Source organism: Phoca vitulina, unplaced genomic scaffold (genome assembly GCF_004348235.1).
Source record: "Phoca vitulina isolate PV1807 unplaced genomic scaffold, GSC_HSeal_1.0 scaffold21, whole genome shotgun sequence".
Taxonomy (NCBI): Eukaryota; Metazoa; Chordata; class Mammalia; order Carnivora; family Phocidae; genus Phoca; species Phoca vitulina.
Window position 1 is genome coordinate 29438403 of NW_022589724.1, and position 14999 is coordinate 29453401.

A 14999-nucleotide genomic window follows, 5' to 3' on the forward strand; every position below is an offset into this window, starting at 1 on the left:
TTTGCTAAAATGATGGAATAACCAAGAAAGATAACTAGGGGCACAAGAGACAGAGATCCAACACAGGAAAGAAAGAAATGCAAGCCCCGGGATGAGGATGGTGAGTACTTCAGGATAACCATCATAAACCAAGAATACGAAACTTATAGATTACTTCATATACCTGATCATGAGAGATTTAAACATCCAAGAGTCTGAAGCTAATTTTAGTTGTAAGTATATAGAAAATTAAATGAGACAATAAATCCAGAGAAAACCAAAAGTTGGGAAGGAAAGGAAAAGCAGTTACAGCATACTACATGACTTAGCTGTGGGTACCTTTTATAAAGTCAAAACAACAAAACACTGACCTACAAATCATAAAATAACTCTGTAATGAGGATGAGGGAACAGGAAAGGTTATGTGAGAATGTAGGGCTGGAAGAAAGGGTACTTCCTATAGCAACAGCAGATGCCCAAAACTGAAAAGTTAAGAAGTCACAAGAGTGACATGTTATTTAGAAATATGGAAGTAGGTATCAAAAGGATCCATTAAGAATAAAAAATGGTTACTGAGAGGGTGAGGGGTACATGCTATTTTTTACAAAAGTATTTGACTATTTCAAACTTTGTGTATGTATAAGGTGCCTGGGTGGCTCAGTCAGTTAAGTGTCTGCTTTCAGCTCAGGTCATGATCTCGGAGTCCTGGGATAGAGCCCCATGTCAGGCTTCGTGCTCAGTGGGGAGCCTGCTTCTCCCTCTCCCTCAGCCACCCCCTCCACTAGCTCGTGCTCTCTCTCAAATAATAAAAAATAAAACATAAAAAATAAACTCTGTGTATGAGGACGCCTGGATGGCTCAGTTGGTCAGGCATCTGCCCTCGGCTCAGGTCATGATCCCAGGGTCCTGTGATCGAGTCCCGCGTCAGGCTCCTTGCTCGGCGGGGAGCCTGCTTCTCCCTCTACCTGCCTCTCCCCCTGCTTGTGCGGTGTCTGACAAATAAAATCTTAAAAAAAAAAATTTTTAAAAACAAACAAACAAAAAAAACAACTCTGTCTATGTATAAATGGAACTTGTGCCTATTCTGTTTTGAAAAGACTAGAGCTACAAAAATGTCCTGAAAGGAAGAGATCTTATAGAGGAATATAGGATTACCTCTTAATTCAGGGAAAAATATATAAAAAACATGTCTGTCCTAAATTTAAGGGCCGTGAATGGCTTCTCAGCAAATCAGTGCTTTCCAGCAAGAATAAAGATTAAAAAATAAGCTTCAAAATGAGTAAAATTTATTTTCCCCAGCTTACTTAACTACATACACTGCTCACTGAGCTAAGAGTTCTTCTATGGGAAGAAAATAATTCTAATACTAAATCAGTATTTCACTTTGCTGCTATGGAGGTATTAAAGATCCTTTGTCAATTAGTTGTTTCTAATGCTTTTGAAATACTAGTAAAATAAATCTTAAAACAATGGCTAAAATTGGGGGCATAAATTGATATAAAAGTATATTTTAAGGATGCTTTGATTCAAGCTTTATAACAAATATTCACAATTTACTTGATGATCTTATCTAGCACACTTGCCCCTTCGTATGATACATTTCCTTTTCCTTCAACACACTAAGCTTGATTCCACCTACTTGTATCTGCTCTCACCCTGCCTGGAATATACTTCCCATGGTGGATTCCTTCTGGTCCCAGTGTAAATACTATCGCTTGCAGAGACTGTCAAACCTTTCTGTCAGAAGTGCCCTATGCCCTTTGTGCTAGATCACACTAGCATCCTTCCCCTGATCTGAAACGATCACATCCAGAAGGCAGAGGCCATGTTCTGCCAGTCTGCCATGTTCACCACTTTACCCCCTAGGCCTGTAATAAAACTTGCCACATATCAGCCACCCAAATATCTTGCAGGTGAATGAATACACAAATATTTACCTCAGTGTTCTTGGTTTTGTTTTTAAGAAACTCAGGTTGTTACATACTCTTTTTTTTTTTTTTTAAGTAACTTGAAAAAGTAAAAATCTAACTTCTGACCCCTAACCTGCTTTGAGAATACCAAAAACATCTTTCAAAATGCAGTTGGATGCTTACACTTAAAAGTACTGGCTGTTTTTCTGAGGTTCAAATTTAACTGGGAATCTTGTATTTTATTTGGCAATCCTCGTCAGAGGGAGTAAGGAAGATAGAAGAACCAGAATGGGATGTGTTGAGGTAGGGGAGACAGTTAAAGGGAGAGAGCAACCGCTAGGATGAGTAAGAAACTGGAAAGACAGATTATTATATAAAGAGAAATTTAGGATTTACTGCTTTGTGTTGTTCAATGTAATTTACCCCATGCCACCTCCTCAAGAAAACTATAAAAAGGTCTATATTACTTTAAGAATAAATGCAGAAGGGAGACCATCTCCTGATAAGTCTTCCCTTACCTCTGTATCAAAAAACACTCCTGTGCTCCCTCTGGCCTTGGTTCATTAGCACTCTGAATTGTGTCGGGAGGCCCCAGAAGGGCAGGGGCTGAGAAAGTGCTTCCTCTGCAGCACCAGCACCTAGACCAGCGTCTGGCACAAATGCCCACTCAACACGTAATCTAAAGGCTACATCTAAATCAAAACTAGGTCAGTGATTTTAACTGTACTCTAATCACTACCGAAATAAGAAAAGAAGCAACTTCAAAGTCTCAGCAGGCATACAACTAAAATATACTTACTGTTTCAAAAGTATTCAATATCATCAAAGGGAAAAAAACATTAAAATAATCTCCACAATCTTGAAATTTGACAGGCACAGGTCTTGAGATGGACTGACAAAGGCTTGCTGGGGGCCCGCACTGATCAAAGTTCACAAACATTTCGTATTTCCATTTTAAGACCTCTTTGACAAAGGTGTCAGAGATGGACTGCGATGACAAGAGAATGTGGACTGGAGAGGAAGCTGAGAAGGATTTGCTTTCACCAAACGTCAGTTTGTAACCTTGCCTGCTGGAATTACTTGGAGTCTGAGGATGAAGAACATTGCACAAACTCTTCACTTCACCCACTGGCTTTGGAGACAACACAGAGGCTGGCTGTGGGACTTTCAGAACAGCCTGTGCCCCATTTGACTTATTTTTTAGAGCTGGTGGAAGTGCAGAGGCACTTTCCAAAGACTTGGAAAGATTAGCAATTCGTGAAGTACTACTTGAGCTAAAAATCTTAGCAGTGGAAGGTCTCGAAGGCTTGGATGCAGAAAGGGGCAAGCCAGGTTTACGAAATACATCTTCATCTGCTGCTTTAGCTTCACAGTGTTTTGAGCAGTAGTCACCCTGGTTTTTCGGGGTTTCAACACAATCTTTGTACTTACATTTTGTGCTACTCCAAGATTCCAACTGAGGCCGACTTACAGAATCTTCTTCCACCTGAGCTGTATCTTTGCCATGAACTACTTCAATGAGTTTCTCATTACCATTCTCCATCTGTGAACACAAATCCATATCTTCAGGATCGTGCTGTGTTAGAAATATATTCTCATCTTCTGTATCACTGTTGGATTCAGGCTCTCCGTCTTTCAAAATTGCCAATTCTAAATGATGTACTGTTGGGTCACCACCGCCTAAGGGGTCTGCTGAAGCAGAGACAATGATTTCCTTTGTTGGTATTCTTCCATTCAACACAACAGAAGCAGACTGGTTCAAAAGACAAGCATCATTGGTCACCTGAGACACATATTTTGTTTTCATGGGTTCTGGTTCTGAAGACACACATTTTATTAATTGTTTCCCAGTGTTGTTAGCAACCACCTCAGTTCCTCCTTTATGACTATAATCTGAACCATCTGATTCTGGGACAAGTATGTCAGAATTCTGTGCTGGACACAGCCCTGCTCTTGTAGTATCTTTATTTTCATAATCCAAAAGTCCTTGTCTATTTTGTTGTGATTTGGGTCTCATCTGCCTTCGCAACTGAAGATCTTGACTTGTCAGCAGTTTCTTATTGTTTCTGACAGAGAGAGTCTGAGGAGAAATTAACTTAGTCTTTTTGCTAGTATCAACCACTCCAACAGTTTTACCATGGTCGCGTAACTGAACTAAATACTCTAGAGATCGCTGAGACAACTCAAATGCCCTACGAGGAGCCTTCTTCAGACCAAGTTTCTCAACTGTTGAAGTTGGTTCAGGGCACTGGCGAAATTTCTTTGGTGGAACTATAGCAGGAGTTGTCCTACAACTTATATAAATTGAACTTTTATTCTGCCCTTTCTTGGTATCTGAATGTGTTTTCTTAGGAGTTTTAGAAAGTGGGACTCTTCTAATGGGTTTGGAATAAGTACGAAGCTTTGGAGAAGACTTCTTCAGTGAAACCGTAGTGTCTTTGTCTCTCTGAACACTTGAACTGGGACTCGCTGTCCTTAGGTCCATACTTTTAAAATCATTTTCAGTCAGACCTCTCTCATTAAGAATATCAGGCTCGTCCTCATTTCTATCAGAAGGTGAAGGCCTTAGAGGACCTTCAGCCATAGGTTTTTCAAATCGTTTTCTCTTACGTTTTTTTACTTCAATTTCACAAAATTCCCCAACAGAAATACTACTCTGTGGTTCTGTGTGTTTTTCAATGCCCTCTGCTACCTTCTTAATAACCTCTTCAGATACATAATCTGTCTCATAACCCCAATCATTCGTGGTATCAGCTATGTCAGTCGAACAAGATTTTTTTTCATTCTCTTGAACTGAATTCTTCTCTGCTTCCTGATCTTGCCAAACTGAAAACACTTCACATGGACTTTCAAACTCAAAAAACTGAGAATCTGATTCTTCAAACTGCAAAAGGGACTTTGTCTCCTCTTCCTTTTTTAACTTCTTTTCCACATTCGTACTAGCTATTGAAGTATGCTGCTCCGGGCATTCTTTCTTGATGCCTATTTTATCTTGTTTAATATGTTTCTCAAAACCCAGAATTCCTTCATCATCACCATCATCATCAGAATCTGAAATAATAATAATCTGGCCCCGACAGGCTTCCCCAGTATTATTCTGGTCAGCCGGGAAACATCTTCTGTCGTCTTTCACTCTTCTTTGTAGCTGGGATGAGCTTTTTTGAGTTGAATCTGATGGGAACTTAATAACGCTGGCTTGAGCTATTAAAGATAACTTGTGGAGGTCTCTGTCTATCTGAGAATCTGATAAGGTGTCAGACTGAGGACTGAGGCCAGGAGCCTGTTCTCTCAAGTGAGAAGACATCTGACTGGTATTCTTGCTTATTTCCTTATCTTTTGATTCAAGAACAGTCACAGGATCTTTGAAGGGAGACATTTTCTTCACGGAAGTGTTGGTCACTTCTGTAAACGAGACCAAATCTTTATCATCAATGTGACATTCCTGTATTTGACAGTCGTTTTCACAGGAAGAGAAAATATCTAACTCTTCACTCTTCAGTTGTTTCTTTTTCAGCAATAAACTGTTTTGAGATTTTTGTTCCCCATTTTTATCATCCAGAATGCTGAGAGGGTCTAATGAGAGATCGTGCATGAAGCCATCCCCTTTCTGACCTCCTGAATCTTTCCTTGAATAGAAACTGTCAATGTTAGACACAGTTAGGTTTTCCTCTAAATTACCAGTATTATTGATCAAAGTACTTTTCCTGTGTTGCTTCTTTATTACATGTGATAACTTAGCACAAATTTCATCTTTATGTGCCTTAGTTTTTGATTTTGAGGTTTTGCCAAGAGCATCACCCTTGAAAGAGAAATCCTCATTTGATGTGCACGACTTCTCCAGAGAATCAGTGCTAGAGTCGGTCAACAAATGTGTTGACATTATTATTCCTCTGTCACATCCCCTTTCTGGACCATTCCTTGAAGTACAATTCTGCAGTACATTTCTTGAAGTACAATTCTCTTTCACAGACTTCTGCTTCCCTGTACTTATTTTAACTTGATCTTGAGCTCTTTCAGTGAAAAGGTTTTTACTACTCTTCTTTATGCATGACTCGGCTGAGAGATGATCTTCTAGTTTCCAATCTTTTATATAATTTTGCTCATTATCCTCTTCTGTAGTGTTACTTGCTTTAATCAATATATTCTCTTGTATTTGATATGCCTCAGCTTTCATTGGTTCTTTAGAAAATGTTGGGCTGGAGTTTTCCAGACAGTGCAGATCTTTATTGGACTTCCTCTCTATTTGTTCACTTTCTTCTTTACTATAAGATGCCGGAGAGCTTTTACCTGCAGGACTCAGATCCACAAAAGTGTTACATTGAGGTACTTTGACTTTTATGTTTCTAATAATTTGCTTTAAACAAGTTTGTAACTCATGGGTTTCCTGAGTAGTCAACTGCCAACCTAGAGACAAATTTCCACGCAGAAATAAATTGAGTTTATCCCAGAATCGCTTACATAAAGTTTGCTGCCCAAGCTGATAACCTTCTTTAAGGAGACTTCTAATCAGCTGCACACAAGCCAGTTGTACAGAATTCGATGGCATTGAATGCAATGACAGAGATGATATCATTGCTGTTCCTTTGGAGCAATTTCCAGATGACTTCTCAGAACTCCGTGCAAATGCAGTGGTAGGTAGCTTGGCACATTTTACAACGGCTTCTACCCATTGCTGGGAACTAACCCACAGCAAATGCAGACATTTTTTATTTCTATGCAGCTCAATCACGGACACCAAAATCAGAAGAAAAAATTCAGTAACTTTGTCACACATGGCATCTGTTTGGTTGAGGACATCTTTGACTTCGGAGTGCAGATGATGAATAACCTCTACTATATACGCCACACCCAAATCCTTAAGATCCATGAGGGACTGAACAAAAGGGATGAACCACAGAAAGGTGCTGTTATGAACACGCATGTCTTGACCAATATCTGACTGAAGCACACTGGCTAATGTTTCCATCTCTTCATACATGTTAGGACAATAATCTGGGCAAATGGCTGATCTCCACCCTGAATCCTAAAATGAAAGAAATACTGACATTAGATAAGCAAACAGAATTCATGACGGATTTAATGCATAGCTATTAAACAATGTATCACTGAGTTTTCCTATTTTGGTTCACATATACGCCCCAAAAATGGAAAACATAGGTCAATGTCGAGGTCAAGGATTCATGAGTACACCTCGTCTTCTTTCCATTAGCAGGTTTCGATTCCAGTCATGTCACTTATCTCCCTCATCCTATAACCTTTCCACCCTTCCTAACTGCCCTTAATCTTCCAAAGTGTGCACCCTGTAGTGAGAGTCCATTTTCCCCATGCACATCTGTTCAATCAGAAACCCCTTATGCAGCAGTGAATTCAGAATAGCTATGGTATCATAACATCAGTAATTCAACTAATTATGTACAATATCGCCTACACAATATAAAGGCAATACAGGATCATCTGAATTCTCAACATGTTTTATACCTTTTTGGTCTTTTCGGGATTATAATTGTATACAATCTGGCTGCAAGTCACCATATCATCCAAATAGGACTCCGGTTCTAACTTGGTCCTTAAAGAGCAAGAATAAACAGAAATTACTGAAATGAAAAAAAAAAGCAAAAAGGAAAAAACCCTATTGCTAAGTCAGTTACAACAGACTTCCTCATTGAGATTATTTTAAAATACTGACACATTAACTGAACTAACCTTACAGAGCTGTTCCGTATATTTTGGATCTCTTTATTGTAGCTCACATTGTTGATAATGGTTTGAAATGCCTCAATAGGATCAATACGTTGACCCCAGACCTTAGATCCAAGGCGATCCAGAATCACCATGAAACAGTGTAATGCTGGCCAAAAAGGATCCACACTATCATCTGAAATACAGTGGAGTAATTGCTGGATTACAAAATGATCAGAAAAAGATGCTAAAACATACTGAGAATGAAGCATTCTTTATCTGGGTAGCAAAAAAAACTGAAAGCAAAGCAGCTAATTTAAAATAAAGTGCTGCCAACCACAGGTTTTAAAAACCTAGTAAACTTTAAAGCTAATTCTGCATTTTTTTCAAGCAATACTATACACCCCTAAGAAATTTTTTAATGGGGAACAAATTGAGAGTCTAGGTAAACTCACCTCTCTCACCCTGTTTGCCATACCTGAAACAACCCTTCCTACCGAACAAAGCCCATGATACAAGAAATTCTGGTTTTAAGCATGATCTGAATTATGTGTGCCATTTGGCTGCTGTAAAGGACTGAATCCCTTAGCTAATATTAGGCTAAGCAGATACACACACCCTTCATCCATCCATATCGCAACTTGGCCTTGTTATCTACTTTTCATCCAAATGGTAGGAATTCCCACTACTGAGAAGCTCTTACCTCCAGTCCTTTCCCTCTCCTCTATCAGATACGCAGTGGCAAACTACTGCCCTACTCAAAAGCCTTCCAATTGCTCTTCAATGTCTTCCAAGAAAATTCAAAGTCCTCAGTCATGCACTTACTTGTAAGATCCTACTCTATTGTTTCTTTCCAGCTTTATTTTTCGCACTCCCATAATCACACCCTATCTACAGCAAAAACAACTGGCTTTTTCCCAAGTAAGAACCAGAATGCCTTCACTATTAGCACCACCTCTCAGAATCCTCCATCCTCAAGCCCAGCACAAATGCTCCTACTATACCAAACATTCCGTGGTCGCTTACTCTTCTCTAGCACTCTTCTGGACCAGGTGCTCCCACTCACTCAGTTACTGATAAGTTATCTGGTCACCTAGAACTTTCTGCTGTATTTGCTTCAGGGCTCTTAAACTCTACTTGCTTTACCACAGGCATTTGTGTAAACCTTCCCATACACTTTCTTGTCCTTTCCTGCAGCTCATAGTGTTTTATGGCCAGTAAGCTCTCAAGTAAGGAACAGAGTCGTCAGTTTGAAGACCATTATGAAAGCCTTCTTAAAGAGATGACTCCCGTTTTGAAAAACATTAGGGGAGCTGGATTAACGGAGAAGACAGAATTGTATGGGCAAGGCACAAAGAAATGAACTACTAATGTAGTAAATGCTGGTAAATGAATTAGTAATAACTTTAAGAATAATGTAGCAAGAAAATGTATGTGATCACAAAAAGAGTAACACTGCGGGGGGCGCTGGGTGTGGGGTGGCACCGGGGCTGGGGATGGTGGTGGCCATGGTCGAGGAGGCTCCGGGATGAGCAGGAGGAGCGCCGTGAGATGGGCCGGCTCCCAAGGCAGCAGGGAGGACACTGCCTCTTACTACAGCTGCTCAGAGGTACTAAAGGAAGCTCAGCAGATGTGGGCACCCCAGCCAGCAGCAGAGAGGGGTGCAGGGGAGCCACAGAGAAGCCCCTTCTGATGCCCCAAGGAACAAGCCGACCCCATCCAGGCTCTAGGAACACCACAAAGCAATATGAAACCTGTTCATTAGAGGAGTCAGGAATGCCTTCCACCAAAGAAATGTGACCAGCGAGGATATGAAGAGAACTACCAGCTGCTCAACTAACCACACACCCTCCAGTGATGCCTCTGAATGGTCCCGAGGGGTTGTGGTGGCCAGGCAGAGTCAGGCAGGAGCCAGAGTCAGCCTGGGGGGTGATGGAACTGAGGCCATCGCTGATCTGATGGTGGACCAGGATGGTATGCTGTATAAGGTGGCTGTGCCACCTGCTACCTCCTCCCCAACTGGCCTCCCATCTGTGGTAAATATGAGCCCCTTGCCCCCCCCCAAAGAGTAACATTTACATAGCTCTTTTAGAATCCTGCACAAATGACTTTATATCCACGCTGGAGTTGTCTAAAGAGAAGTGAATGTGGGGGAAAAATGATTCATTGTATTTTCATAGGATCTGACATCCTTGATCTTTATTTACTCCTTCATCAAGATTAGAAATATTCAGTACAGATCCTCCCTGATCAGCCTGATACAACCATGAGCAAAAGAAAGTGAGGGTCTAATAATAAACATGACGACAAGTTTTACACCCTGTTTTCTAGACTATCTCAACAGCACTGTCCAAGAGTGCTTTCTGCGCGGATGGACATGTTCTTTACCTACACTGGTCGATACAGGAGCTACAGCTACATGTGGCTACTGAGCACTCATAGCTCGTGGGGCTGCAAAACCGAATGCTTCATTTAATTTTAAGTTTAAATAGCCACATTTGGTTAACAGTCACCATGCTGGACAGTGGAACCCTAGAGAACCAAAGTGAAATGAAGAACCAGGAAAAAGGAAGACCCTAGGACAGGGAAGGCTTTCTCCATAATTTTAACTACCATGTCATTAGAAATTTATCTGCTAGTCTTTTTTTTTTTTTTTAAGATTTTATTTATTCATTTGAGACAAAGATATATATATAGAGAGAGAGAGAGAAAGAGAGAGAGAGCATGAGCAGGGAGAGAGGCAGAGGGAGAGGGAGAAGCAGGCTCCCCGCTGAGCCAGGAGCCCAATGTGGGGCTCGATCCCAGGACTCTGGGATCATGACCTGGGCCGAAGGCAGACGCTTAACCATCTGAGCCACCCAGGCGCCCCCTGCTAGTCTTGATTCTACCACTAACTGGGCATTTCAACATGAAACAGTAAGTTAACTTCCCTGGGCTTCAGTCTCCTCGTTTATGAAGGTAAGGTGCTGAAATTAAACTCTAGAAGTCCCTTCCAATTTAAAAATCTGAATCCGTGACTTAACCATACAAACGTTCTCTCTTCTTTTGTCCACACCATACACCCAAATTCTTGCAATGACACTAGTATTTTAAAAGGGCACATCACAGTATTCAAAAGCATTTAGCAAATAAAGGTTATTACCATCTGCTTGCCTCTCCATGGTGTGAAGTATTGATTGCATAAAATCATTCTGTTTGTCTGAGCCCAGCAATAGTGAGTCCATGGCCTGCTCCTCCAGAATGGTCAGCAACATGCAAATACCTGTAAGATCATTGACAAACGTTTTCTTGACTTGATTAAGTAACATTGCTCTCATGCCTTCTCTGGCTTAGTTGGCAAAAGAGTAACAAGGTGAGGGTGCCTGGGTGGCTCAGTTGGTTGAGCAACTGCCTTCGGCTCAGGTCATGATCCTGGAGTCCTGGGATCGAGTCCTGCATTGGGCTCCCTGCTCAGCAGGGAGCCTGCTTCTCCCTCTGACCCTCCTCCCTCTCATGCTCTCTCTCTATCCTTCTCTCTCAATAAATAAAAATCCTTAAGAAAATTATAAAAAAAAGAATAACAAGGCGGTAAAATGAAGCAAACCAGTATCCAGTTCCTCAAACATTTAAGTCTGAGACAGTCATACACAACTGCTCCCAAGTAACAGGACTTTAGACTGACTTGAAAGTAAAAAGGGAAAATGGTACAAACTGGCTAGAAAACAACTGCTATGACGACTACCACACAATTTGTATTTCCTCAAATCTAAGGTGCCTTCAATTTTAAGATCACCATATTTTGAGTACTCATCACTGCCAAATATGACACATGACTGTAAGACTCAGAATCAGTAAAGTAGAGTAGAACTATTTTGAGTCAGTGTAGAACCTGCTGAAAAACCAAAGCTATTATCTCTTTCAACCAGGCAATATTTTACAGATGGGAAAATCTCTTTAAAATATATCAAACCCCATTAAAGTCAACTGTTATACTATTATCTTGTTATATATAGTATCGCTTTAAAGATTTAGTTGCCATACTCGAACATGTACCTCTTACAAAGATGGTTTCTAGGATAAATAATGTTTAAAAACAGGATATGTAATGGCGAAGTCAATTTAACAACAGAACAAGAATTGGGAACTATGAAATCCTTGATCAGATCACCAAGAAACCACTTCCTTTGCAGGATACTCATTAAGAATCATGAAAAATACTAGTTATATTTGTGTAGGAACAGTACTTACCTAACCAATAGTTTTTGTAGTTGGTGGTATCATACATGTGTGAGGGCAGAAGAATCAGTTTACCCTTCTCGAGGACGGAAGAAGTATAAATGTCTGGACTTTCCAAAAGCCCCAATTCAATGACTTTAAAAAGGCAAGTCAAAACCTCCTGCAAGTCATAATAATCATCTCTGTCCACTTTTCCCAAATTTCTTGCGGTCAGGATAGCCCAACGCCGAACCTAAAGGCATAACATGTTCACTACTTCATTCAACAAATAATTGTCTACATGCAGCAAGAACCTAGTTAAGAAAATCGGATTCTCTGTAGATTTTACAAGACCTAAGATACAGGTGGCCTGGGTGGCTCAGTCGGTTAAGGGACTGCCTAAGATACTAGTAACGCCATGCTTGGACCTTATTTTATCCTCATTTGGACCCTAAAAAAGCATTTATGAGATAATCACTTAACCACTGATTAGAAATATACAGGGGCACCTGGGTGGCTCAATCAGTTAAGCGTCTGCCCTAGGCTCAGATCATGATCCCAGGATCCTAGGATCAAGCCCCTTTCAGGCTCCCTGCTTGGTAGGGAGCCTGCTTCTCCATCGCCCTCTGCAGCTCCCCCTGCTTGTGCTCTCTCTCTCTCTCTCAAATAACAAATAAAAATCTTTTTTCATAAAAAAAAAAAAAAAAGAAATATATTAAGGAATTATTTTAGGTGTGGTGATACGAATTTTTTTTAAAAAGTCATTATCTTTAGAGACATACTGAAGTATTTTATGGATGAAATGCTCTGATGTCTAAGATTTGCTCTAAGTAATCCAAAGGGATATAGAATATTGGCTATGTAGTGATAACTCATAAAGCTCAGTGATGGATATATAAGGGTTCATTATATCATTCTACTTTTGTATGTTTGTAATTTTCCATAACAGAAAGTTAAGAGGGGGGAAAAAGTGGAGCCTCAGAAGAAATCAAGTCACCTCTAAATGTCAATATAGCATAGACAAGTGATTTTAAATTTCTCGTGGGCAAGGGGTGCCTGGGTGGTACAGTCGGTTAAGCATCCAACTCTTGGTTTTGGCTTAGGTCATGATCTCAGGGTCATGAGATAGAGCCCCGTGTCGGACTCTGCACTCAGTGTGGAGTCTGCTTAAGATTCTCTCTTCCTAGGGGCGCCTGGGTGGCTCAGTCAGTTAAGCGGCTGCCTTCAGCTCAGGTCATGATCCCAGGGTCCTGGGATCGAGCCCCACCTCTGGCTCCCTGCTTGGCGGAGAGCCTGCTTCTCCCTCTCCCTCTGCCTGCCTCTCTGCCTACTTGTTCTCTCTCTCTGTCAAATAAAAAAAAAAAAAAAAAAAGATTCTCTCTTCCTCTCCCTCTGTCCCTCCACAACCAAGCTCCCTGCCCCCCGCTCTTTCTCTAAAATAAATAAATCTTTAAAAAATTTTCTTGTAAGCTACGAATTAAATTTAGTAATCATGACCAACCTTAAAAAACTAATAAAATAGAACAGAAAAATATCAGCATGCATCCTGCATGTTAGGAGTATTATTTTGGGAAATGTTTGCGTCACATATGTATATGTGTACTCAATGAAAAACACCTTTTATCATAGGTTATGGTCAAAAAAGTTTGAAAAATATAGAGCTAATGGATGTAGGAATGGACTGGCTCTATACCAACATAAGTAATGAATTTTAAACTTTTGGAAAAGATACAAAGGAATGCATGAGTCCATACTGGTAATAAATAGGTAAATAAATGGGAGAAAAGCAAAAGCTCCCGGTTATAGTACAATCGATGTCACGTGTTAACTGGTAAATGTGTTGAGTGCTGGATGGGAAAATTACTTCACAATCTTAGAAAAACTGGTTCAGGCAAAAGCATCAGTTAGCACTAAATATAGGAGAAAACTTTGGTGAGGAGCAGGGCATTTCTGTGATCTCCAGTATCTAAGAAACAGAAAATATACAGTGAAGAAACTGGACAACACCTTGACCAGCTGATCAAAATTAACATAACCACAAAGGGCAAATGATATGATGCGCGTCTGTTATAGGACACTCTGAGAAGGACATCACATCACTTTTATGGAGTACCCCAGCTGGGAATGCATAGCCTGACTCTAACAAGTAAGAAACATTAGACAAACCCAAAATGAGGAGCATTCTACTTTTTAAAAGGTGCAGGGAGGGGCGCCCGGGTGGCTCAGTTGTTAAGCGTCTGCCTTCGGCTCAGGTCGTGATCCCAGGGTGCTGGGATCGAGCCCTGCATTGGGCTCCCTGCTCAGCGGGAAGCCGGCTTCTCCCTCTCCCACTCCCCCTGCTTGTGTTCCCTCTCTCGCTGTGTCTCTGTCAAATAAATAAAATCTTTAAAAATAAATAAATAAATAAAAGGTGCAGGAACAGGGATGACAGCACTCTTCAGAAATGTCATAAGATGTCCAGATGAAGGGAGACTCAGGCAACATAACTACGTGTAAGAGCTGATCCTGACCCGGATACTGGAGCACGGGGGGAAACACTACGAAGAACACTGGAGAGCACATGGTACAGCTGGAAGACAGACATTACTAAATCAGTGCAAAATTCACTGAAGCTTGTAACACTGTCCTTACAGAAAGAGAAGATCCTCTTCTCAAGAGATACACATGAAGTACTTAGCGGTAAAGCACACAGAGGGATGAAACCGACTTTCAAATGGTTCGGAAAAAAAGCTGTGTCACTTGAAAGCAAATGATAAAGCAAATGGAGACACTAACAATTAGTGAATATGGCTTAAGATGATACAGGTATTTTATTCCTGAGAATTTTCTGAAAGTGGGAAAGTACTTCCAAACAGTTAAAAAAACCAAACCAAACCTAGGGGCTCTGGAGCCCGGCCGCCTATCTACACACCCTGGTCACCACACGCTAGTCTGTGTAACTGATTCAGTTTCCTCATCTATGAAATGTGGGCTGTAAGGTTTTAATGAGTTAACATCCGGAAACTACACAATACTGCACCTGAAACACAGTAGACCTGAATATTCACAGTCATGAAAAGCCTTTATCCAAGAAAGCAGTATGTCATGTAATACTTAGGATTGCCCAAACAAGGTGAAAAGGCTGACGCTGACTTTGCACAGACTGTTGGTGGTAAAGGACCCGAGCTGTTTGAAAGGTCTTTATTTCACCTTCTCTCTTGGGCGCTTGCTTCTAGATGGACAGCTCCCATTCTTCAG

At 40.8% G+C, this 14999-nt stretch overlaps 1 protein-coding gene across 8 annotated transcripts in view; it reads right to left on the reverse strand.

The window, feature by feature from the left end:
- The window catches only part of SETX (senataxin), an 89206-nt gene that overhangs the window by 57617 nt on the left and 16590 nt on the right, over nucleotides 1–14999 (reverse strand). For all 8 annotated transcript variants that reach the window (XR_004301117.1, XM_032418184.1, XM_032418185.1 and 5 more), the window contains exons 6-10: nucleotides 11796–12015; nucleotides 10711–10830; nucleotides 7593–7764; nucleotides 7368–7455; nucleotides 2689–6912 (exon numbers count right to left, since the gene is read on the reverse strand). Coding sequence is in view for 7 of the 8 variants with exons in the window: in XM_032418184.1 (XP_032274075.1) it covers nucleotides 2689–6912; nucleotides 7368–7455; nucleotides 7593–7764; nucleotides 10711–10830; nucleotides 11796–12015 (4824 nt within the window). In the remaining variant the exon portion in view is untranslated. The remainder of the gene's footprint in view (nucleotides 1–2688; nucleotides 6913–7367; nucleotides 7456–7592; nucleotides 7765–10710; nucleotides 10831–11795; nucleotides 12016–14999) is intronic.